Source organism: Lontra canadensis, unplaced genomic scaffold, assembly GCF_010015895.1.
Source record: "Lontra canadensis isolate GAN:19392208 unplaced genomic scaffold, GSC_riverotter_1.0 scaffold3, whole genome shotgun sequence".
Taxonomy (NCBI): Eukaryota; Metazoa; Chordata; class Mammalia; order Carnivora; family Mustelidae; genus Lontra; species Lontra canadensis.
In genome coordinates this window covers 13,509,201-13,532,147 of record NW_022630997.1, presented here as the reverse complement: position 1 = coordinate 13,532,147, position 22,947 = coordinate 13,509,201, and the positions used below count along the sequence as shown (strand labels likewise).

At 43.2% G+C, this 22,947-nt stretch overlaps 1 protein-coding gene across 4 annotated transcripts in view; it reads left to right on the top strand.

Annotated features, from left to right (window-relative positions):
• SORCS3 (sortilin related VPS10 domain containing receptor 3) overlaps window positions 1–12,034 on the top strand; it is a 580,244-nt gene extending 568,210 nt beyond the window's left edge. For all 4 annotated transcript variants that reach the window (XM_032880553.1, XM_032880561.1, XM_032880570.1 and 1 more), the window contains 5 exons: window positions 2,551–2,682; window positions 4,385–4,484; window positions 5,504–5,609; window positions 11,038–11,198; window positions 11,760–12,034. In XM_032880553.1, coding sequence (XP_032736444.1) covers window positions 2,551–2,682; window positions 4,385–4,484; window positions 5,504–5,609; window positions 11,038–11,198; window positions 11,760–11,824 — 564 coding nt within the window. In that variant the 3' untranslated portion in view covers window positions 11,825–12,034. The remainder of the gene's footprint in view (window positions 1–2,550; window positions 2,683–4,384; window positions 4,485–5,503; window positions 5,610–11,037; window positions 11,199–11,759) is intronic.
• Window positions 12,035–22,947: the final 10,913 nt, after the last annotated feature.

Here is a 22,947-nt window from a genome sequence, read left to right as displayed (position 1 = left end):
GACCAAGGCACCCAGGTGCCCCAATGATGTGATTTTTTTAAAGTGAGTTTGGAACCCATGAGGAACAGTTGGGTGAAAATAACCAGGGGAATTGAAAATGTGGATCTGAAGGTCAAGTGGCTGTACCCTGACTGAAGGCAGAGATGTGGGAGCTTCAAGTATGGAGATGATTAGACACCCCCCCCGGAGGTGGGGGGCAGGGCACACGTAAATGCTGATGCTCCCTAAGGCAGAGGGGGATGAGCCAGGGAAGGACTTCAAGAGGGAGCTGACAAAAAAGAAAAGAAGGAAAAGAGAATGATTCAAGAGAGCATTCCAGTGGGACATTGTCTACTGGATGATCTTCATCTTAAATCTTTTTACAAAAAGATTATTCATAGAAAGGGATGGAAATGTGACTGCTCGTGCATCCCTGTGACTATGAAACATCCAGAATTGTGTATATTTTGCATGATTGTGCTTATTAAAAACATACTAGCCTTTTAATAAATAACTTGGTAATTGTAATAATTATACTAATAAATAATAATCAGCCATGTCAGTTGATGCCTGGGCCTTAAATCTCATGAAGACCTGTCCCTTAAATATCCCTTCGGATGGGATTAAGTGACTCTAGACACATAGCCACAGAGTCTCCCCAAGGTTACTAACTGATTGACACCCCCCCACACACACACAGAGGCCGCTGTTCCCTGGGACAAACGGTCAGCAACAATGGCATTCACAGGCTTACCCTCTGCTCTCCATTGGGTGATTATCTGTGCTTTGCCCTTTGGAATGGTCTCCAGAGACTTGCTTCCCCTGTTGGTTAGGATGAGGGATGAGACCTTTTTGCCCCATAGACTTGAGCACAAAAACTTCCAGCTACTTGCGATCATGCCTTCTAGCAGGAAACCAAGGCATTTGGCAAAGCCAGTTCTAAGGGATCCTCTGTGTTTGGTGGACTTTTCAGGTCTGAATGTTACTTATTAGTTTCCTGCAAGTTGGTACTCTCACTGTTATCACGTCCCTGAGAATGAACTCCAATCTGTGAGCCTAGTCCCAAATAGGAAACAGAGCTGAGCCAATGGGAAACAGCCCCTCCATTTCTGTTCAATCCAACAACTCTTTATTGGGTCTCTACTCTCTGCAAGCATCTTCAGAACAGTGATCTATCCACAAAGACCCCCAGGAATGTTTGAGTAAACATTCTTAAGAACCTTTCAGAGAAAAGATTATGTCATCCAGATACATTCATGTCACAGTCAAGATGGTCGAAGTCCTTGAAATGTGGTAGACATGGTATCTGGAAGTGCTCCGCTTGAGAGGCTAACTTGGAGGAGGTCACTGCAAGTGGCGATAGTGAGGGGAGACTTCTTGGAGGAGGCAGAGGTTTTGTTTTTTTTTTGTTTTTTTGCCAAATCAGAAACCACCCTATTTGAGTTGGCACAAGAAGAGGAAATGTTCAGGAGACACTTAGGGAAGAATAACCATACTCTACGGCAGGCGGTGGGTGACTCAGCGTTTTGTTTGCTTTAGGAATTTACTTCCAGAGAGAAGCTTCCTTTAAGTTTTTATCAAAAAGCAATACAATCCTTTCACTAAACGCTCAGGCATAGGAAAAAACTCACTCATAATCTCAGCATCTTAACACAACTTTCAGTATTTTATTTTGCTTTTTTACTCTTACACATTTCTATTTTTATAGGGCTGTAACCAAAGAAATGTAAGGAAATAGATCAGAATGCAGCGATCATAAGTGTTTTTCAATGTTGGCTGACTGTGCTAATTATCATCATAATGGTAAAATAGCATTCTATTGGGTGATCATACCATTATTTACTTAAGTTTTTGCATATTTGAGTTTTTCCCATTTATTTGTTAACTATAAATAATGTTTTTCTTCCTGTTTGCGGCTTTTTCTATATTTTGGATCATTTCCTTAGGGCAGACACTCCAAGTTACAGTTACTGAATGAAGGTCTGAATATTTTTATGGCCTTAAAGTAAGTCTTCTGAAAAGCAAACTGGCAATGTGCATTGATTTTTCGTGCTGCCTGCCACAAATGAGAGAGCTCTTAACTGAATCCTCACCAGTATCAGTGATTTTAACTTAATACAAAAATCCTGCTTTAGTAAGTGAAAATTGTGCTGCTTGTCTTGTTCTTTTTTAAATTTGCATTTCCCCATGTTTGCTTGTAACCTCCTCTTCCTTGCTCGCAGCCGGTATGTTCATGTTTTTGCCAGAAGCTCTAGTCCTCTCTGTGCAGAAAAAAAAAAATGAAAAATATGGGAGGAGCTTTAGCCAGTGTTCCCAGCAAACAATATTTTAAAAACCACTGTAGTATTTTAGTTTCGGTAAAAATGTGTGTAAGAGCCAGAGGAGGTAGTGAGACTAATCATGGCACCTCTAATGGGAAACAGAAAGGAAGCCTGGATATATCCTGGGCCCTGTGTCTCCCATGTCGGGTAAGGGGCACACACGTGAGCCTTGTACGTGGGCGTATTCCGCTCCTTGTGATAGACTCAGGGAGGCTGGCTTGTCCACAGCCTCACTTTGTGGTCTCTGCAGGTAACTGGTGTCCCAGAAGACCAGATCCTGGTGGCCGTGTTCCCTGGGCTCCCCACTTCAGCAGAGCTCTTCATCCTTCCCCCCAAGAACTTGACGGAGAGGAGGAAAGGCAACGAAGAGGACCTGGAACAAGTAAGCGAGAGAACGCGTGGCTGGGGTACTGCGTGCTTGTACCTCCCAGTCAAAGGGCACACAACCTCATCTCCAGCCACAAAGGGAAGGGAGCTTCCTCCCACTGGCCCAGCGGCCTGTCGGTCTTTCTGGAACCTGAGGCTGTGAGGAACAGCAGGCTTGCCCAGAAGGTGCCCAGGTGCACACAGACTAGAGCATTTGGCACACAAGAAGGGAAGGCATTCCAGCATTTGGCATTCCTGCAACTTCCTCAGGTCTCCTGCCCAGTGACCTGCCCCTCCCCCCGGGGATAGAGGGGGGTGGACACTGGAGAGAGAGGGAGGGATTTGAGTGTCCCTGTCTATATCTGGGAAAATAGGCTTCTTGTCCTTAAAGATCCTGGTCAATCTAAGTTCCTGCTTTAGGAGAGAAAATGAGCTGCTTTTAAACATGCTTCTGTGGAGAGAGAAGGACTGTTTCATCGTGTTTTGACTAAGGAACTAGCATGTCCAAAGGGACTGTGGTTTACCATCCTCATCAAATGAGCATGTAGCTCCTGTGATGGGCATGCTGTCTCTGAAGTAAAGGAGCTGGTTTTCCTTCTCTCACTCCCAGCTCCTACTGGGCTCTCATGGGCTGTGCTCTGCCTCACCTTTCCCTGCCTGCCTGTGACACTAAGTCAGAGAGGTAGAAAAAAGTTAGTCCGCACAAAGCACACATCTGCTCCCACATGAGGCAGTCGTGGAGACATCTTCTGTGTCCCTTCGGTACTCACCTGGCTGTCACCGCATCCCTACGGCCGTCCACAGCCATCCTCGGGCAGCAGAGATGCCGACACAGTCTGCTCCTCTGGAAAATGAAGCAGATAGTCGTAGTGCAGGGCTGCATATCCAAGTCAGCCAGAAATAAAATCAGCTTCTCAATGCATGCATCACTTTTACAAGACCTCTTTATTCTGAAATAGCAAGTGGCATGTGTGAACTATATTTGGAAGCTACAATATCCATTCGTTTAGATAAATAGGTAATTACGGTGATGAATAGCAGCTGTGATGTTAAGGCGCGTCCAGCCAGATAAGAATTAGGGACCACAGCCCAAGTCGGCCTCGGCTTTCATGTGGGAATTACAGAGTGATTAAATCGGTGTTATGTGTTCCATGACTTGCTGGGGAAAAGTAAAGAGGAAAAATTATCCCATAAAAAGAAGGCAGCTTCTGCCTTGATGTCTGCCTCCCATTGTCTCCAAAAGAGCAAAAGCAGAGGAGTGGGCTGAGGATCTACTTCCCCACTTTAATCCTGGCAGGGGCTGCCCTATCCTGTGTGTGTACTTCATTAGATTAAAGAACCAATGATGGGTTGATGTCCTTTCATTGGAAACCACAATATGTTGCGCTACGGTGAGTTATAAAGGCGTGGATGAGAAAGCACTGATCCAGGGACTGAATGATACATGGAGGCCTGTTATCAACTATAATTCACCTCTCTCTCTCTCACTCCACTCTCCATAAGCAATAACATATAGCGAATAATACCTGCTGCTTCCTTGACCTCGCAGGGCTCTGAGAGCTGCGAGCACCAGATGGATGAAAATGTCCCAGTATCCTGTCTCCTGATTGAACCTGGTCACTGTTTGCCTCTTGACCCTGGTTTCTAGCTCCATGAGGGAAGACTGTCTCATGGCATGTCTCCTGTGCATCTCTCCCTCTCTCTCTCTTTTTTTCCAGATTGTAGAGATCTTGTTCAATGCTCTAAACCAAAACTTGGTGCAGTTTGAGCTGAAGCCAGGGGTTCAAGTCATAGTGTATGTCACGCAGCTGACATTAGGTGAGTGCCTGCTGGGATCCAGGGGAAAATGGGGATGTGATCTGTTAGCCTGGGGAGAAAAGGGAGGAGATCATTATCAGACACTTTTCCACAAATGCCTGAAAATAGCTTTGTGGGCAGGGCTCTTGTGTGTAGTGATGGTTACGAAAGATTAATCACATCTTTCTTGGGGCTTCCTGTTGTGGTAGCAAGAAGACTTCTCATTAGAAGTGGCTTTGCTATTGAATCCCTGGATGACCTTGGGGGGAAAATCTACAGTTTCCTTGGGCTTCAACTTAATTGTTTTTTGTTTGTTGTTTGTTTGTTTTTATCAGCAAGTTGGGATTATAGTGGGTAGTCCTCAGGGTCTCTTAATTTCTCCAATTCTCCAATTCCGTGAATCTTGGTTGGGAGGCCACATGAGATAACTTTAAAACTCCTTTTGATTTACAACAGATGAATCTAAATTGATACAGAGATCAGCTCTAGTGATTGATTTGTAAAAGGAATTTGAAAAGGTATGTCCCATTGGGTGTCCACTACTGGGTCTCCAGGAGTGACTATTTGCTAAATATCTATTATTAATCTAAGACTTTTCAGATTGTGGAGGTTCTAAATGTGCCCACCCAGCAGTGTTTTAGCAGAACCATGTAAAGGAAGAGAATGAAACATTGCATGACTATTGAGTCCAAAATTCCCAATGGGTAAGCCATAATTGTGTTGGCAGGCACTCAGGCCATCTAAGAGAAAGAGCACTGGAGCCCCTTTTCTACTCCCCCTAGCTAGATCCACATTACTCAGTTTATACCAGAAATAGTAGGTTTATCCAGGCAGAGCAGAGGAGTTTACTTGCCCTGAGAGGCTGTGATTGAGGGTACTAAATTCATTATTGAAACCAAGCTTCCTATGCCCAGGTAGCACACAGCACAGGACAGTTGGAGACTGGATTTAAGGATGGGACATCAGCTGGCCTCCTTTCTCTGATGAGAACTTCCTCCATCTAGCAGCTTCCAATTGAGCTGTCTGCTTTTTCCTCCTAGCTCCATTGGTGGACTCCAGTGCTGGCCACAGCAGCTCAGCCATGCTTATGCTCTTATCAGTGGTGTTTGTCGGCCTGGCTGTGTTCCTGATCTACAAGTTTAAAAGGTATGTGCTAATATTGCTCAATTTTGATATCAGGGCTAGATTCTTTGGAGCTGATTCTTCCTTTAGCCACCATTTCTAAACTCATCCCACATATGTGAAATTAATTCTTTTTGAAGCTCTGTTTGGCATTGGGGGAAGGGGAAGGCAGGAATGCCTGTTCTTTGAGGATTGAAGAATAAATGGGTTTAAGAATCTGAACTCTATCCAATTTATAGGTATATTGAGTCAAGAAATTAAAGGATAGCCTATGGAATCAATTTATTCTCTTTAAGAGAAATGCAAAGAATTTTCAGACCTTACCTAAATTTCTAAAATAAGGTCTTAGGTATTCAGGAGATATTTTCTACAGCTTATCACCCATTTAGGGTGGTTAAATAGAGGAAATACAGCTGAAATCTAGTGCACACATGGACACACACATGTGTGCATGCGCACGCACGTGCACACGCACACACACACACACACACACACACATACATTTTCTTATCCTCTGTTGCAGCAACCTGGTCTCTCTTGTGTGAATTCTCATGCTAAAAATATTCCACCTTTATCCCTTTCCCTCTTTTTCCTATTTCTAAAGGGCAATTGATCAGGAAAACCAAACTTTGCATGTACTCAGAAATTATGTTTGAAGGCCACAGAAGGGGTGAAATAACAGGATACTTACTAAAACATGGAACTGAAAGCAATAATTCTGGACCATTAAGATACAGAATAAGGTCATACTGCCTTCTAGAGGTGTCCTGGTTCAGAGTATGACCTTTGCAATGAGACAGACCCCCAATTTTAACTTGACATTTTTAGCTTTGGGCAGTTGAATCTGTCTCCCTACGCCTTCATCTCTTTATATGTAAAATGGAGAAAACAATACCTAATAGGCTTGCTGTGCAGTTTAAATATGGTCCCATCTGTCCCTGGTACATACGAAGTAATCAACAATGCTAAGCTATTATCGATAACAGAGAACGTGAGTTCCCAAGGTGCCTTCTGTATCACAACACGGCACATGGTAGGTTCTCAAAAAATCTTAAGAGTGGCATGGAAATGTGCTTCATACAAAGACTCGTTAAAGTGAAAATATCATTAACCATTCTGGAAGCAAAACTTGGTCCTGGGAGTCTTTCTAGACACTGAAGGTAATGCTTTTAGATTGTGAAAGGGACCCATGGTAAAGGCTGTGCTCCGCCTTCTCCCCCAGGACTCATGAGCTGCCCTCTCGCGGACAGCTCAGGCTTCAGAACACTGGTTTTCCTCAGTACACATCTCCGCATTACGTAACTAGCAGGAAGCCTTCAACACCCTCCGTATCAGGACAGAGAGAGGGTTACCCTCCTACTCAGTTAATAGACCAGTATGTGAGTTCATATCCTCACGGATCAAGACCTGTGAACCCACCTGCCCATTTGGCCTTTGGAGATGGGAACAAACCCTCGCATCACCAGCAGAAAACAAAGATTCCATATAGAAGTGGTTTAGTCAAGGCAATGCCCATTTGTGGATGTACTTCAGTTCCATACAAAGCACACTTTAATTCAACCAAGGATTTGATTGTGGGGAAACCCAGTGGTTGCTGGAGCTTGAAGAGCAACTAAACCAAATGTGTCACCTTCTGGCTTCTAGATCCTCATGGTTGCTAAGGACAAGGGCCAGTAAAAGTCCTATAGAAACGTATTTGTGTCAGACATCTCTAAATTAAGGCAAGGCATCCCTGAGACTTGGGAAGTTTTCTGTACTCTTGCAAATGCTGCTAAACTCCCCAGACAGTCAATCTATTAATGTAGGCATCTTTAAATGTGTACACTAGATTTCTTGAATCTCTGCCAGGTAATGACATCTCTGAATTATTCTACCTCTGTCATTTCCCAATATCAGCCTACTCTTCCTGCATCCCTGACAGTGAATCGTGTAGCTAAGGCCATGGGGAACAAACACAACTCAGAGTGGGTAAATAGGAGAGTCAGCTAAGTACACTTACAATCATCTGTTACCTTTTCTTTCCTAAGCACATTTTGTGGAAGTCTTGTCCCATTGCTCAAGCCCTTTGGTTGAGGTCCTGTTGGATCTTCTTTTATGTCTTCAGTCTTTTTTACCCTCCCCATCACCTGGAACTCTCATGATGGCTCTATGGAGGGTGCCAGGCTTGCCGATGAGTAAAGCTCAGGTTCTTATCTGTGTTTCCCAGAGGCTCCTTTGTTTCTTTAATGACTGTCCAGTAGAACTTTCTGCAGTGATGAAAATGCTCTGTAATCTATACTGTCCAATGCAGTAACCACTAGTATGACTGAGGAACTGAATTTTAAATTGTATTGAACTTCATTTAATTTAAACTTAAACATCTGCACCTGGCTAGCAAACAGGCAGAACATCTAGAGAACAGGCAGCTCTGTTTCTCTTTCCAGATCACTGGCCACGGTGAGTTTTCAGACCCAACACTTTCTCTGTGTAATCATCAGCGTCTACTCATTAAACCACTTATTCACCCAACAAACATTTACTGAATGCTCACTATGTGCCAGGCACTGAAAACAATCTCAGTGCCCCAAGTGGTCAGGTAACAGGGGAAAAAGAAGAGAGCTACCATGAGCCCCAAGATTCCTTTATGTAAATATCACCGTTTCTCATATTTTATCTTATTCTTGAGTAGTTATTTTCTAAGCTTTAGACAAGGTAATTAGAAATCATTATGACATGGCTTTTATTATCTGAAAATTTTGCCCAACAAAACTTCCTGTCTATATTGTAAATCTGTTTGTTTGTTTTTTTCTTTTTCTTTCTTTTTTTTTTTTTCCTGGCTGTCCAAGAAAATTTTTGAGCTTTTACATGTTTTTCTGGCCTTTTCTTTCTGTCTTTCTTTCTTTCTTTTTTTTTTTTTTAGCAAGTCTTTCATTGCAGTCTGAAGCCTACTTGCTTTAGAAAAAATTTAGAGAGACCTAAATTTCCTCCCACAGGCTCCTAACACTTAGAGCTGGAACAAACAAAAGCTAAAGTTTTTTTGGGCAACTCGTTTGATCCGTCTTCCTTCTCTTATTAAAACATATATAAATGTGTAGGCCAAGAAATGCCCCTAAATCTCTTTATTTCCCACATTTCTTACCTGCAAAAGTGGGGCTTAGTCTGATATCCTCCCATAGTCCTTCCAGTGCACATGTTAGGAGATGTAAAACAACTTGACAAGTTTTTAAAATGTACACATGAGGATATAAAGTGGTATCCGTTCCACCCCTTTATGAAAAATGTTAAAGAATTTTCTGCCTGTTGTTTAGAGATTGAAATAACATGAACAATCTTTGTAAGGGCGGACTTATTCAAATCCTCCCAGGTATTGCTGGGAAAGCAGCAAGGGGGAGGCAGTGAACTCTGGCTACAGTTCTCAAATACACAAACTTGTGGGATCAGGAAGAGTTTAACCGCCTCTGACACCTGGTAACTATTACAGCTGATCCCACCATTCATGAGTAATATGTACTTTTATGATTAAAAGAAATCTAAGTCTGTAGGTTGCATTTCTATTTAGATGAGAGGGAAATAAGGACTAGTATGAATTTTTAATTATACGTATTTGGAGAGCCTGGGGTCTGCTGCCTCACATGCGATCTATTCATTTAAGGTCCTTGTAGATTGTAGATTATGTTAAGCTGGTTTAGATCAGTAGGAGTCATGAGGACACTTCTCTCAATGTATGAAAAGCAACCATTAAAGAAACAAAAAACTAAGCGTGAAGGCGTGGAACCACTCATGTTTCCTGCCTTTTTTGGGATCTTTCATAGTGAATTAGCTACAAGCAAACCTCATTGGATGCCCCATCCTGTACCTCATTGGGGTTGGATTGGGGAAGGGAATGTAGAAGCTTGAAAACACCACTGGTCATAGTGGAACAGAGTGATTCTTCTTTAGAAATGCACAGAATGTTCTGGATTGAGGAAGGTGTCAGATACCTTAAGTTTTAATAATACTCTTCCTAGTGATCAGCTTCAAGAAATGTCTGGATTTTTCTTAAACTGATTTCCCTCTCATTTAATGGGGTAAGAGAGGTCTCTTCTAGAGATAATATTCCAAGGTAAAATTGTGGTCTTTTTGTTTGAGAATCTAGTCTCTGAAAGTAGAAAGAGCATGTGTTTTGAGGTCATCTATTCATTCACTCAGAAAACACTTGCTGACTATGAACCATGTGCCAAGCACGGTGCTCAGTTGCATGTGCAGTAGAGAAGACAGAGAATATAGACCTGGCACACGTGGGAAGCAAAGTCATCAGGCTTGCCTCTGACATCATCCTTAACCCAGCATCCTATTCATTTATTCCATAAACACTGTTCCATAATTCTGTATTTTTCATAGGAGAGGTGGGGTGGCTAGGAGAGACCTCTCAGAGCTAAGTTCTGAAGGACAAAAGGACACCATCATGAGAAGAGTAGGAGGAGGAGTGTAAAAGAGGGCACAACTGGTTCCAAGTCTCCAAGGTGGGGACAGGTTTGATGTACTAGGTTCCTGCAACTCAAAGTTTGGGGCTCAGACCAGCAGCCTCAGCATCACCTGGGAGCTTGGCAGAAATGCACTATTTCACCCCATCCTGTCCAGACCTATTGAGTCACAAATGCATATTGGCAAGAACTTGGGTAAGAAATAAGCACTTCAAGTCTGAGAAGCACTGGGTGAGAGGAATTCACAGGTGACTACAGGCCTGAAACCCAGTGGGTCAGGGGATATGAAGAGGGGTCAGAAGATGAATCCTCTGAGAAAATTTCAGTCTCAACTGGCTGGTCCTCCAAGTCCTCCAACCTTAAATCTTCCTGTCTTATTTCCAAACCTAAGCCTTTGTGTCTTTGAAGGAGATTATTTAGCTTCTCTTAATCCTCGCCTTAATTCTCTCCACAATCGAACAAGGAAGTTATTGTTAACTCCCATCGAGCAGATGAGGAAACTGACTACCCAGGTATTTAAGATCTTTGGCCCACAGGTGGTGTTCTGAACATAGTAGCAATGGCTAGAAGCCTTTTCTTTCTTGGCTTTTCATAAAGGAAACCAAGGTGGACTTATTAAATTGATACAAACTTAGAGAAAGATGTCTTTTCACTGTGATATAACCATGTGCATCTCAAAGTCCAGCTCCTTGAAAAACTTAATAAAGGAGAAGTATTTTAAGGGTTTTAAATGCATATCTGCTCAATGGCATTGCCCTTCTGTTGATGCCTGTTTGGTTTACCCCAGAAGAAGGTGCATTCCTCATGGAGTTCTGTGGTTTATATCTACCCTGGACATCTGGTGTCTGGCCTTGTGTTTCTTGGCCTCACAGCTACAGTGTCTTGGTGACCAGCCCCTTTCCTAGATGTTGGCCTGTCCTACAAATAGCTTCTTCCTCCCCATTATGACCCAGAATCTCCTAGTGGCCCAAGTTTGGCATACCCTGTGATCATAATCTGATTTTTTAAAGGAAAATCCCCTGGATTAACATCTATGCTCAAGTCCAACACGACAAGGAGCAGGAGATGATTGGGTCAGTCAGCCAAAGTGAAAACGCCCCGAAAATCACACTCAGTGACTTCACCGAGCCCGAGGAACTGCTGGACAAAGAACTGGACACCCGGGTCATAGGTATGTGTGCTGGTACCACCAAGCTCCTGTGTCCTCTGTCCTCCAAATGCGAGGGCAGTCAGCCCATCTGGCCTGTCCTTCAACTCGTGCCAGACTGGAGGGAGGGCTGGGAAACAACTGGCTACAGAGACACGATTGTGTCTTAAAATTTGGCTGCCCGCTCTGGCCACATGGAAGTGTCAGATTTTTTTTTTTTCCCCCTCAAAAATAGACCAACATCAAAAGTGCTAGAGTCGGAGTCGGGGAGGTTTGAGGCCAACTCTCCATTGCTGTTGCAATATGCGTTAGCTTGTTAGTTCTTACTGTTGTCGTCAGGGGCGTGTAAGATGACACACCATTGCTCCCACTTCGTGTGCTGGTGTGGGAGGTAGCAAACTTTCAAACATAGGTGACAGAAGCCAGAGAGCTGGTAGGATAGACTAGCCAGGTGTCCCATGTAATAAAAACCTATTAAGCACCCATTCAATGTGGCCTTGGTCTATAGCAATAAATAAAACAAAGAGCCCTGCCCTTGTGAAATTGACATCCTCTTTCCATCTGTCTGTCCTCTCTCCCCCGCAGGAGGCATTGCCACCATTGCAAACAGCGAAAGCACAAAGGAGATCCCCAACTGCACTAGTGTTTAATACCAACCAGCCACATGGTCAACCATCTTTCTGACTTTTTTTTTTGATGATTACTATGACTATTATTATGGAAAAATGAAAATGTCTTTTTTACCTTTTGTTTACCAAGGGCCCCTTCATAGATAGCAGGCAAATGCTTAGCTTTGGGAGGCAGAAGGCATTCTTAGCTGATTAAAGTGAGACAAAAGGAACAAATGGCTGCATTTGTGCTAAGGGTTCTGCCACTGACCGTGTGAGGACTCTCTTTTTCCTTGTGGTGTCTCTTCTTCTTTTTTAATTTTATTTTATTTTTTACTTTTTTAAGTTGGGTTGGCTTCTCATTAACCTCCCATGCCCCCCTCCACATCACCCACACCCTACCCCCAGCACACACACCCTAAAACACAGAACATTTCCCAGTCAGATGTGCAGGAGGTGGGTTGGTGGGGAGTGAAAGTAGCTGCAGAAAGTGTGCACACCTTTACGAAAGAGGCCCCGCCTCATGCATGCCAATAGCGAGGCTACAGATGGCTTACTGTACATAATTAAAATGTAAATAGCTTTTTATTTCCTAAGAAATAATTTAATGTTTAGTAAAAAAGAAAACAGAAAAAAGAAAGATGTGTGTGTTGGCTTATGCACTCACCCTCAGAGCTGACCAACCCCCAGGCCTGCTAGATGTGTTGGGTTCTGGATGCTCTCCAGTTGTCTGTCACACTTAACTCTTGCATCTCCGTGTCCATGCCATAGCTGGTTTCTGCTTCTGTATATAAAGCGGGGGGAGGGCTTCTTTGGGACAAGTCAAGGAAGGACTAGAGAGACATCCTAGAACATGGGGGGCTCTCTGTGCCATTGGTGATCCGGATGAAGGTGCGAGATGAAACCCACGAGAGACTTCAGACTGCAGGTGAGGAAACAAGGCTTCCCCTCCAGAAGGAAAGCATGGAGGATGTTTATCAACCTGAGAAGATGGGTTTTCTCTAAAGAAGCTTGACTGCGGACCAGATAAGGGACAGTAATTCTTTCTGGTTGGAATCCATGGAAATGTATAATCCTTTTGGAGAATTCTGGCGCTATTTTGAGCTCAGAAAAGTCCCCTGGTCACCAGGTGAGGCCTAGTGAGTGCATCTCAGCTCAGGAGGAGTGAGAGCAGTTGGGAGGGGTGTGGCATTTGTGGCATCACAAATCTGTGTAAGCCCTTGCAGGCCAAATAGGGGGCTAGCCTTTCACGATATGAGTCAAAGATGATTTTAGCAAAGCTGTGCTATTTGCTTGTCAGATGTACACAACTTCCTTAAAGTCAAATGTCTGCCTTCAGTTCCCTTAAGATAGTTCTTGCCTCTGGGGCGAGCCGCTTTCAAAGCCAGCCCTCCTGTTCCCAGCACCCCGGCCCCTCCACCCATTCGCACACACCACTTCTGTTCCGTAGGGTCACTCGAAGCCATGCCGTAAGCATTGTTTTCTTTTCAGGCTCAGCCTGAGTACACTTGTTTTACAAAACGATATACTGTATATATATATATGGGAGGAAAGGCCGGATTTTGTACCTGTTAACTTTGTGAGATATCATTCGCCTTCTCTGTGAGACCCTGAGAGAGTGCGACCTAGAGAAGTCTGACTGGCTACAGCATAGATCGGGATAAGGAGTGCTTCTACAGATCCTGCTTTTTCTGTTTCAAGGGTTAAATGGGGCAGACAATTGCAATACTTGTACTAAATACTGAAATACAAATGCATGAGTCATGTCTATATATACAGTATATGTACATATACTGTTCTTGATTTTATTGTTCCATTTGAATATTTCTACTGTAAAAAAAAAAGATAGTGGTTTTGAAATTGTTGAAAATAAATGTATTTTTGTACATCAAAGCTATATACCTGGCTGAGATGTTTCTCTTTGGGCTGTTTTCTTCACCTATTGCTATCCATCAGCTATTGTTGCAATAATGCTACAGGGCCCAAACCCAAACCGAACAAATAGCTTATAACCCAGATATTTATGTTTTAATCATGGATTTCCAGGTTGGTTGTGGTTTGACCGAATGCCATCGAAACTGACCAGGCTCTCCTGAACTAGTCCGGATGCTAGGTTCAGTTGGGGTCCAGGCTTGCTTCATAAGCTGTCATCTTCTAGTACCAGAAGCCACCCAGAGCATGGTTTTCATGGTGGATTACAGAATTCCAAGTGAGGCCAGCAGGATACTCTTTGTCTGTAAGGCCTTGGCTCAAAATGGTCATTCTGTTTACTATCATCTCCATTCTGTCGACCAGAGGAAAGCACATGGCCATGTCCAGCATCCATGGGTCAGGGAAGGAGGCTCTGCCTCCTCTGGTGTAAGGCACCACTAAGTTGTATGGCAATAGTGTGATAGAGGATTCCGCTCTAGCGGAGGGCATGATGTGTTGAGAACAGTAGTAACAATAGTTCAATCTACTCATTCATTTTCTCTGGTCCTGTGGCTTTCATTAGGTGGTCCATTTTCAAGTTTCCTACCAACACTTGTGGCCAGGACTTCTGATCAGAAGGCCTGGTTAACACAAGGCCTTAGACTTGGTGTTGGATCCCATTGAATGATAGAACTGCAACGCAGGCCTTGTAGCCTTTAGCAGGGGAAATGAAAAGAGGAGAGGGAACCAAGAAGACATGTATTCTGGTTTTTTCACTATTATTATTATTATTATTAACCTTATTATTATTATTATTAACCTTCTTAATACTGTTTGACTCATCAAACCAGCAATAGCGCTTATCTTTCCCGCTGCTGAGGAAGGAATTTGGAAGGATAAGTGAGTGGTTCTTCTCCACATTAGATAATAAGGGAATGTGAATAAGGGCTGTAAGTTAGATGTTTTAATCTTAGAATAAGGGCTGTAAGTTAGATGTTTTAATCTTTTTAGTGTTCAAACTATGTAATAAATTACCATGGATCCCAGAAACCCAAGAAACCAGAGAGCTTTGGTCAATAATTTTCTCCTGTGGTTTGAATGCTAAGCTGACCATTCCAGAATCATATTTTCTGAACTCAAATAATTAAGATGTGGGATGAAACAAAGGTTTTCTTTTGAATGTATCTAAAATTAGTAGTATTCTTGGTTGTAACTGTTCTTGGGTTATACCCGCTTTTTAAAAACTTATATAATTTACTTCTTCAAATATTGAGGCTGTCATTTATGGTACCCCTAAAAGAAATAGTTTTTTTTTTTTTTTTTTTTTTTTGGTCTAACTAGTGGTTCGTAACATCAAGTGCTTACACATCCTGAAGGGGTGTGTAACGAGCTTCCCTGGTAATGTAACATGTCTAATATTCTGATCGCACGTCAAAAGTGATTTTTCTAAATGCAGTAGTTGTTGCTTTCCGATGGGATCTGAGTTCTTCCCATGTTCGTTTACGTCGGGGTTGATAAAAATCACTCCACTGGATTAGAAAGGACACAAGTGAAATACGTGGTAAAGCAGCATTAGTCAGCTGGTTTGTTTGGGCTAAGCCGTGGTGGGAATAGAGCCCGTGCCTCCCCCACCCGCACCGGTCTGCCAGATTTCTCGTAGCAGACAGGCAAAGGCAGAAGGCAGAGAGTATGATTGGCTTTGTGGTTATCCTCTGCCGGGATTCTAAACCTGATAAGCAAGCCTGCAGCAGTCCTCAGGGTGGGGCCCAACTATCAGCACCTGAAGCAGAGCTTCTGAGAATTCTCCTGTCAAAGTTAGAAAGTAACCGCTCTATCCGCCACTGAAATCGCTTAGGGAGAGTTCCTGGGGAAAAGGCACCCCCAGCTCCCCGCCCCGGCTTCCATTACCATGATACAAGGCACCTTCATCTGCAGAAGTGAGAACCACTTCCAAATTGGCTCATTTCCTCCTGGGCGACAGCTGCAGCTCTGAGAGAGCCACCCAATTGAGTTATCTGGAACAAAGACACACTGCAAGTCAAGGTAGTGATGGATTATGCCTTTGAAAGAGTAGTAAGCCAGGAGTTAGGAGATCTCTGACTTTCAGCAAATCACTCTGGACCACGATTTCTTATTTGCAAAAGGCAAACACTTTATGGCCTGCCTCACTGGCTACTTTTGATTTTCAGAGGGGCGAGGAGCACATTGCCGATTCTAGAATTGACAGATGACTACGGTAAGCATACTTAGGAGGCCTCTTTCCTTCTTCCAAAGAAGAAAAGGTTAGCTGGGAGGGGGAGAGCGAAGTGACTTCCCTAAGTTAGACAGCAAATGAGTGTGGAGCTGAAGACAGAACCCATGTCTTCTTGCTATTAGGGCAGCGCTCTTTCCACCACATACCCTCTGGACAAAGGCAAAACTGAGCCACACATCACAGAACATCAGCAGACATGTACCCTGATGGTTACGCCAGCATGGCTCCTGTATTTCGAGGGCCTGGAACGGTTTAGAGTCTAACTTCCCAAGTGTGTTCATCACCCAGGGGCTCACAGCCCTCCACATGTCATTGCCCTGCTGACCCGCCTGCTTAGCAGCCCATGGCCAGACGCCCTTGCTTCCCTCACTGGGCTGAAGGAAGGCTGCTCAAGAGACAGCTGCCAGACCCCAGCTTCCCATGCTGTGCTGCTTGCCTTTTAAAGCAGTTGGCCTCGTTCAGAGGGAAGAAGGCCAGAGAGCAAACATAAGCAATGGGAATGCCTCATCCTGACACACACACCAGATCCTGCCAAATTCTCTTGTCTACTCCAGCGGTACTGCCAAAAGGGACCAGATGTAGCCCAACAATTACCTCCCGAGTACTACTACATCTCGATGTCCCTTAAACTTGCTTTAATTACCATTAACTTTACAGTAGCAGAGTGCCCTTTAAAGTGCTCTTTGCTTCTGTGTTCTCAGGCCGTATATCATGAGAAGATATACGTTCATTCAGAGTGGAATCAATCATACGTTGTATACAAAATCGGGAGGAGAGCCTCAGCCAGAGTTCAGTTTATTCAGAGACTAGAAGTCTCAATAAAACTCCCATTACTTTTTCATTGTCTGAGGCCAAGAGGGGTATAATGACATAATCAGGGTCCAATTTCCCTATCTATAAATTGACAATAATGACATCTATCTCCCTCACAGGGTTGCAACCCAGATCAAATGAGATTTATTTGGGTAAAAAACACAGAAAATAACTAGGGCTTGACAAATAATGGATTGAACCTGAGAGGCCCAAGTTCTTTTGTGCTGAATCTCCTTTCTCTGTCCTCCCTGGCCTCAGGTTGTAAAAATTATCTGACCAGTCTCTTGCCTACTCTCACCTAGGCCTGCACTTTCAGGGAAAGAATCAGAATTACCCGGTCCTCCTCAAGTCCTCCTTAGAAGGAAGAGAATTTTCGTTAAAATCAGCTATTTACACCTTAATCCCCAAGGTCACAGCTCTTTTTATTGCTTTTATATATATATGTGTATATATATATATATATCTGATCTAATTTTCCTTGTGAGACAGGGACCATGGGAGCAAGCCCCAAGTGAAAAACATGATGTACCTGGGGCACTTTCTATTGGCTGTTATTGTCAAAAAGTTTCTCCTGCGAGCAACAGAATCAGGACGCAGGCCCAAACACAAGCCACACTTAAACACAGGGGACCCTGATTCCAAAAACCACCAACAAGCTGCCTGCGTTGCCTGCCAATATCAACCAATCAGGACGAGGCCCTTCCAGCCAATCAGGATAAGGCATTTTTTTTTTTCTTTCCCCTTATTAGAATATTGCACCAGATTGGGAACTTGGGTGGGGACTTTATATAGGCAGGGCTCTCCGCTATTCTCTGGGAGGTTAGTCTAAGAGGGTTGGGTGTAATTCTTCTTTTTGTTTTTAATTATAAAGGGGGGAGGGGCTGCCATAGCTCCTGTAAAGCCTTTCCAGTACCTTTGACTTTGGGGGCTGGCCCAGTTGCTCTCATGGTGGACCGAAGAACCTGACTGTGGTAACAGACCATATAGAAGGGCCAAGAAATGGTTACTTCTAAAAGGGGCTACCAAGAACACGTCATAAAATTAAGGACTAGAGGCTCTCGGGTTCTGAAACATGCTCTGTCTTCCCAGATGTGATATCCTGGAGATAGTCATGCTGCCGGGACCAAAATAATTTGGTCTTGTTCGTTCATGGTGGTTTTGGGTCCAGAATTTATAACCTAACTTCTTGTTTATTTTCCCTTTTTGTACAAAGCTTGTGTGAGGATGTGTGCTGTTCCAGCTTCTCGGGTCCCTCAAAGCTTCTCTGAGGGTCACTGACCTGAATTCCTTTATTGTCACACATTGGAAAACAAATGAAACAATTATTTGTAAAAATACATATTTTTTATATCTGAAGGAACCGAGGACATGTTTCTTGCCTTCAACTCCAATCACGGCCCAAGGAGAGCCCTTTCAGAGAGGGAGCGCAAGACACAGATTCTTTTCAAAACGTCAAACAAAGAGGAAAATAGATCATGACAGGCACACATGCCATCTGTCATTACGGCTCAGTATCTGGGGAACAGCACTGTTTGCAGCTATTAGAAATGAACCAGATAAAGTGGGGCCTTCAGTGATTTGCTCCTGAGAAAGTATGTGGTCTGCTCCTGAAAGAATAGAGACTTCTTGTGCTGAAATATCTGTGCCCTAAGTGTCCCATGGGCTGAAGTCTGCTAGGCTCTAAGGATTTCTCCCCACTAAAGTCCTACTTCTCCCTAGAACCTCTCGCAGTAGCCTCTTCATATGATGCAGAATCTTTTGTTGCTTATTCTCCCTTGCAGAGGGTTATTGCTGTCAGTACTCCAGGAACTGGCTGCAATTAAGAGTATGTCCAAACATGGTGGATGGAAAGAGAAAGGTGGCCATACAAAAAGCAACAGAGAACAGAATTGTTTTTCTTGTCACTGATCTATTTTCCTTGGTTTCTGGGTAGAATCACCTGGGAAGCACTTAATTGTCTCCATAAACACACACCTGGTCCTTGGAGCGCCGGAATGGTTTTCATGCACTGACCTTCCAAAATCTCATGGTTCAATTAGAGAATTGCTGGGCTGCTTCCATTGGCAACTGGGATATTTTATGGGAGGGGCACCGAGGGAGGACGATGAGAGAGATGAGTCTAGAGAAATAAAGTTAATCTTTGTCAATTACAAAGCTTTACTTGACACATTCTCATTTCAACCTGTCAATTTCAGATTCTCCTCTGTGAGGGAAAAATACAGATGCTCCCCAGATTTCTAATATATTTATAATGGTAACAAGACAACTCTAGGCAGTGTGTGCTCATCATGAGCTAATCATCCTCTGCTATGCCTTGTGCCTCCTAATTAGTGGCATGTTGGTTGCCTCCTTTTCAGTTTGGAGCCTCATCCAGACAGTAGGGAGGGATGGTAGAGGGAGATCGAATTCTGAGCCCAGTGGAGCTCAGATCTTGGCAGATTTTCTAACAACAGGTGGGCTTCACACCTTGCCTTGCAATGTGTCCCATTTAAAGAGGCAGCCACCACTACCATGGGTGCTAACAGGAACATGGCAGGCTTCCAAACGTGTCTCTAAGAGCTCCCCATAGCAAGAGGCAGTCTTTCCAAAACTTCTTGGCTTAATGTTACAGACACAGCAAGTGACATCTAGTAGAAGAAAAATAATTAAATGTGCATCTATAGATGATAATGGGGCAAGATCCCTTTTGTTCGTTCATTCACTTAAAAAGTATTTATTGAGCTCTATAGTTAATAGTCTCTTATGGTTGCTGGAGTGGAGGTGGGTAGTGGTATAGGCTAAATGGATAATGGGTATTAAGGAGGGCACTTGTGATGAGCTCTGGGTGTTATATATGAGTAATGGATCTCTCATATGTGAGTAGTGAATTCTACTCCTAAAACCAATATTACACTATATGTTGAAACAACTATAATTTAAATAAAAACTTTTTAAAAAAGAAATAAAAAAGTTTTATTGAGAACTTGCTTTCCAACAGACTCTGCTCTGGATACTGAGGACAATAAAAACACACTTAGTATGAGGTGATCATATCATTTTTTTATACAAACTGCGACAGAGTTGGGGGTGAATGGAGCACTATTCTTAATTTCTCTGGGAAAACAAGCATGGTGCAGGACTGTCAGCAAACCAGGATGTACGTTCACCCTAACTTACAATTCAGAGTCAGAGATGTGTCAACGTTCCACTCACCCTTCCCTTTTAATTCCTGACCCAGGCATAGAAACCCAACCTCTGAGCCCAAAAACTGTTTATGAAGATCCACTATCAGGTTTTCAGCCCTTTGAGGGCCTCTCATTGGGGTGTTGAACCCCTACATGGTCAGAGGTCAGTGAGCAAAGCCTTAGATGGTTTTTAAAAAGTTATCTAAGGGGTGACTGGGTAGTTCAGTCAGGCGGCCAACTGTTGGTTTTTGGCTCAGATCATGATCTCAGGGTCCTGGGATCAAGTCCTGTGTTGGTCTCCTTGCTCAAGTGAGGAGTCTGCTTGGGATTCTCTCTTCCTGTCTCTCTGCCCCTTCCCCCACTCATGCACACACAGTTTCTCTCTAAGATAAATATTTAAAAAAATTTAAAAAGATATTTATTACATTATATCAATTAGGTTTCTTGGTTGCAGAAAATAGTCACCATTCCTGGCTAATTCAAGCAAAAAGAATTTATGTGAAGGTTATCAAAAGCCAATGGAATCGACTCAAGTTTGAAGAACATAGCTTGGAAAGAGGCAGGAGGTAGGACGGCTTTGGAGGAATGGAAATCAGGAAACACGGATAGTATCCTACCAGGGGCTCCTGGCAGATAGTATCTTACTAGGGGTTTCCTCCAAAATGAATGAACTCCAATTATCTCTTCTATCCTCATGTTACTGAAAATTCAAAGTTTCTGATAAATTCCCCAGTTGGTGAAGTTTAGGTCACATGCTCATTGCATGATCCATGGACTGAAATGTGTCACCCTGAAATTTATATACTGAAGCCCTATCTTCCAGCCCCTCAAAATGTGACCGTGTTAAGAAATAGGGCTTTAAAGAAGTGACTAAATTAAAATCAGGCTGTTAGGGTGGATACAAGTCCAATCGATTGATATCCTCGTAAGAAGAAATTAGGACACAGTTTACAGAGAGCTAACCAGGTGAAGACACCAGGGGAAGGCAGCCATCTTTAAGGCAAGGAGAGGGGTCTCAGAAGAAACCCACACAGCTGACCGCTGATCTCTGACTTTTAGCCTCCACAGTTGTGGTAAAATACGTTTGTGTTGCGTGAGCTACCTCACCTGTGGTGCTTATTAGGACAGCGTTAGAAAACAAAAGGTGAGGGAAACTATCAGGGGAAATAAACCTGTAGATATTGCTCTGGCTTTTGAAGTGAGATTTCGAGACAGTCGGATTTACTCTCCCATGGGGACTCCCCACACCAGGAGCCAAGTCCTTCCTCCCCCACCACCGGTGAGAGCAAGAGGATAGTAACAAAGGCAGAACCGATGGTGGTCAGAGGATGAACGTTCCAGTCATTTTAAAAGTCACTCTCCTTTCCTCATTTATTGAACACAAACCAAGGAATGAAGAACGTGGCGCTGTAGCCACTGGAATTTCAGGTATGAATCTGTGGCCCACATCCTGCCATGACAGAACTTAGAAGTTAAGGAGCAGTCTTGTAAGTATTTATTCAACTTTCTTAGCTTTGGGAGAGGGAGAGACAAAGTACTTGGATCATTTAGAGAAAAGTAACGGGTAGGGTGGGATAATCACCCCCCCCCCCAGGGGAAAGGTGGTGGTGAGGAGAAGGATGAATTCTCAAAGAAAATGGCCGTTCCACATGTTGGGGTTTACACTTTCTTTTCCACCTAGAATATTCCTTTCCCTTCTCTCCTGGCACAGTGATAGAACTCTGAACAGGGAGGAAATGGCAGAACTGAGGGATGAAAAGGAACACAGGGATGGTGAGAAATGGACTTGGAAGGCAACTATAAAACCAATTTTAAAGTTAGAGATTTAGGGGGCTCCCTGGTGCCTCAGTTGGTTAAGTGTTCGACCTTTGATTTCTGCTCAGGTCATGATCTCAGGGGTCCTGGGATCTAGCCCTGCATTGGACTTGGTGCTCAGTGACGAGTCTGCTGGAGATCCTCTCTTCTTCTCCCTCTGCCCTCCCCCAACTTGCCTGTGCTCTCTAAAAAAATCTTCAAAATTTTTTTAAAAATCAGATTTGGATTTATAGAAATGTGTACCTTCTAATCTGCACACAAGTTTGTATTTTCCATTTTATTCCAAATTCTTATGATGAGCATATGTTCATTTCATAATTTTTTTCAAAAATAAGAAAATTAAAAATGTCAAATGTCGATAATGTGGAGTCCTGGGATTGAGCCCCACTTTGGGCTCTCTGCTCAGTGAGGAGTCTCCTTCTCCCTCTTCCTCTGCCTGCTGCTCTCCCTGCCTGTGCTCTCTCTCTGTCAAAAAAAAAAAAAAAAAAAAAGTCCATAATGGTTTTCCAGATGTAGCAGGTTTCTGGGTATTTTATTCAAGTTCTTTTAAATAAACTTTTAAAAAATGTAATAAGATTGTTCTGCAATGCCAATTATTAAGCATAGCTAAAATAGGAATATTCATAGGTCAAAGATGGACAATAACTTCAAAAGAGACTTGTGGAGGCATAATATCTGCTTGAGAATGGTATATTGGTCTTTATAAATGGAAAAAGAAACTGTAATTACTTAGGTCCTTCACAATGAGTATTAAAGATACAGGAAATCATTACTCAAGATTCTTGGCAAAGGAAATGGCTCTTATGTTGCTCTCTGCTACTCTTTTATTTCTTTCACAAAAGTAGAGAAACTTCTCTGCCTAGCAATTTTACTGGCAATGTCCCATCCATAAGTAATTTGCTGTTGTTAACAAATGTTGGAACAAAACAACACCAATTAAGGTTCTGAGTGGTTATCAAACGTGGCAAGAGATTGTGCATGGACTGTGGGATGAAGAACTTAGCTTAGGGAAGGCATCGCCTGCTACTAAAAGACATTTTAAACAGAAGGGAACCTAGGACCCAATTTCTTACCTGAGCTGTAGCACACACCTGATGCTCTGATACAGGGGGTTAGCTAGACGGCTCTGAACTGAAATTCTGGAAGCCGTGGGCCTGGGTGAGATCACCTGGGGAAGACATGGAATGGAAGGTGAGCACGTTCAAATG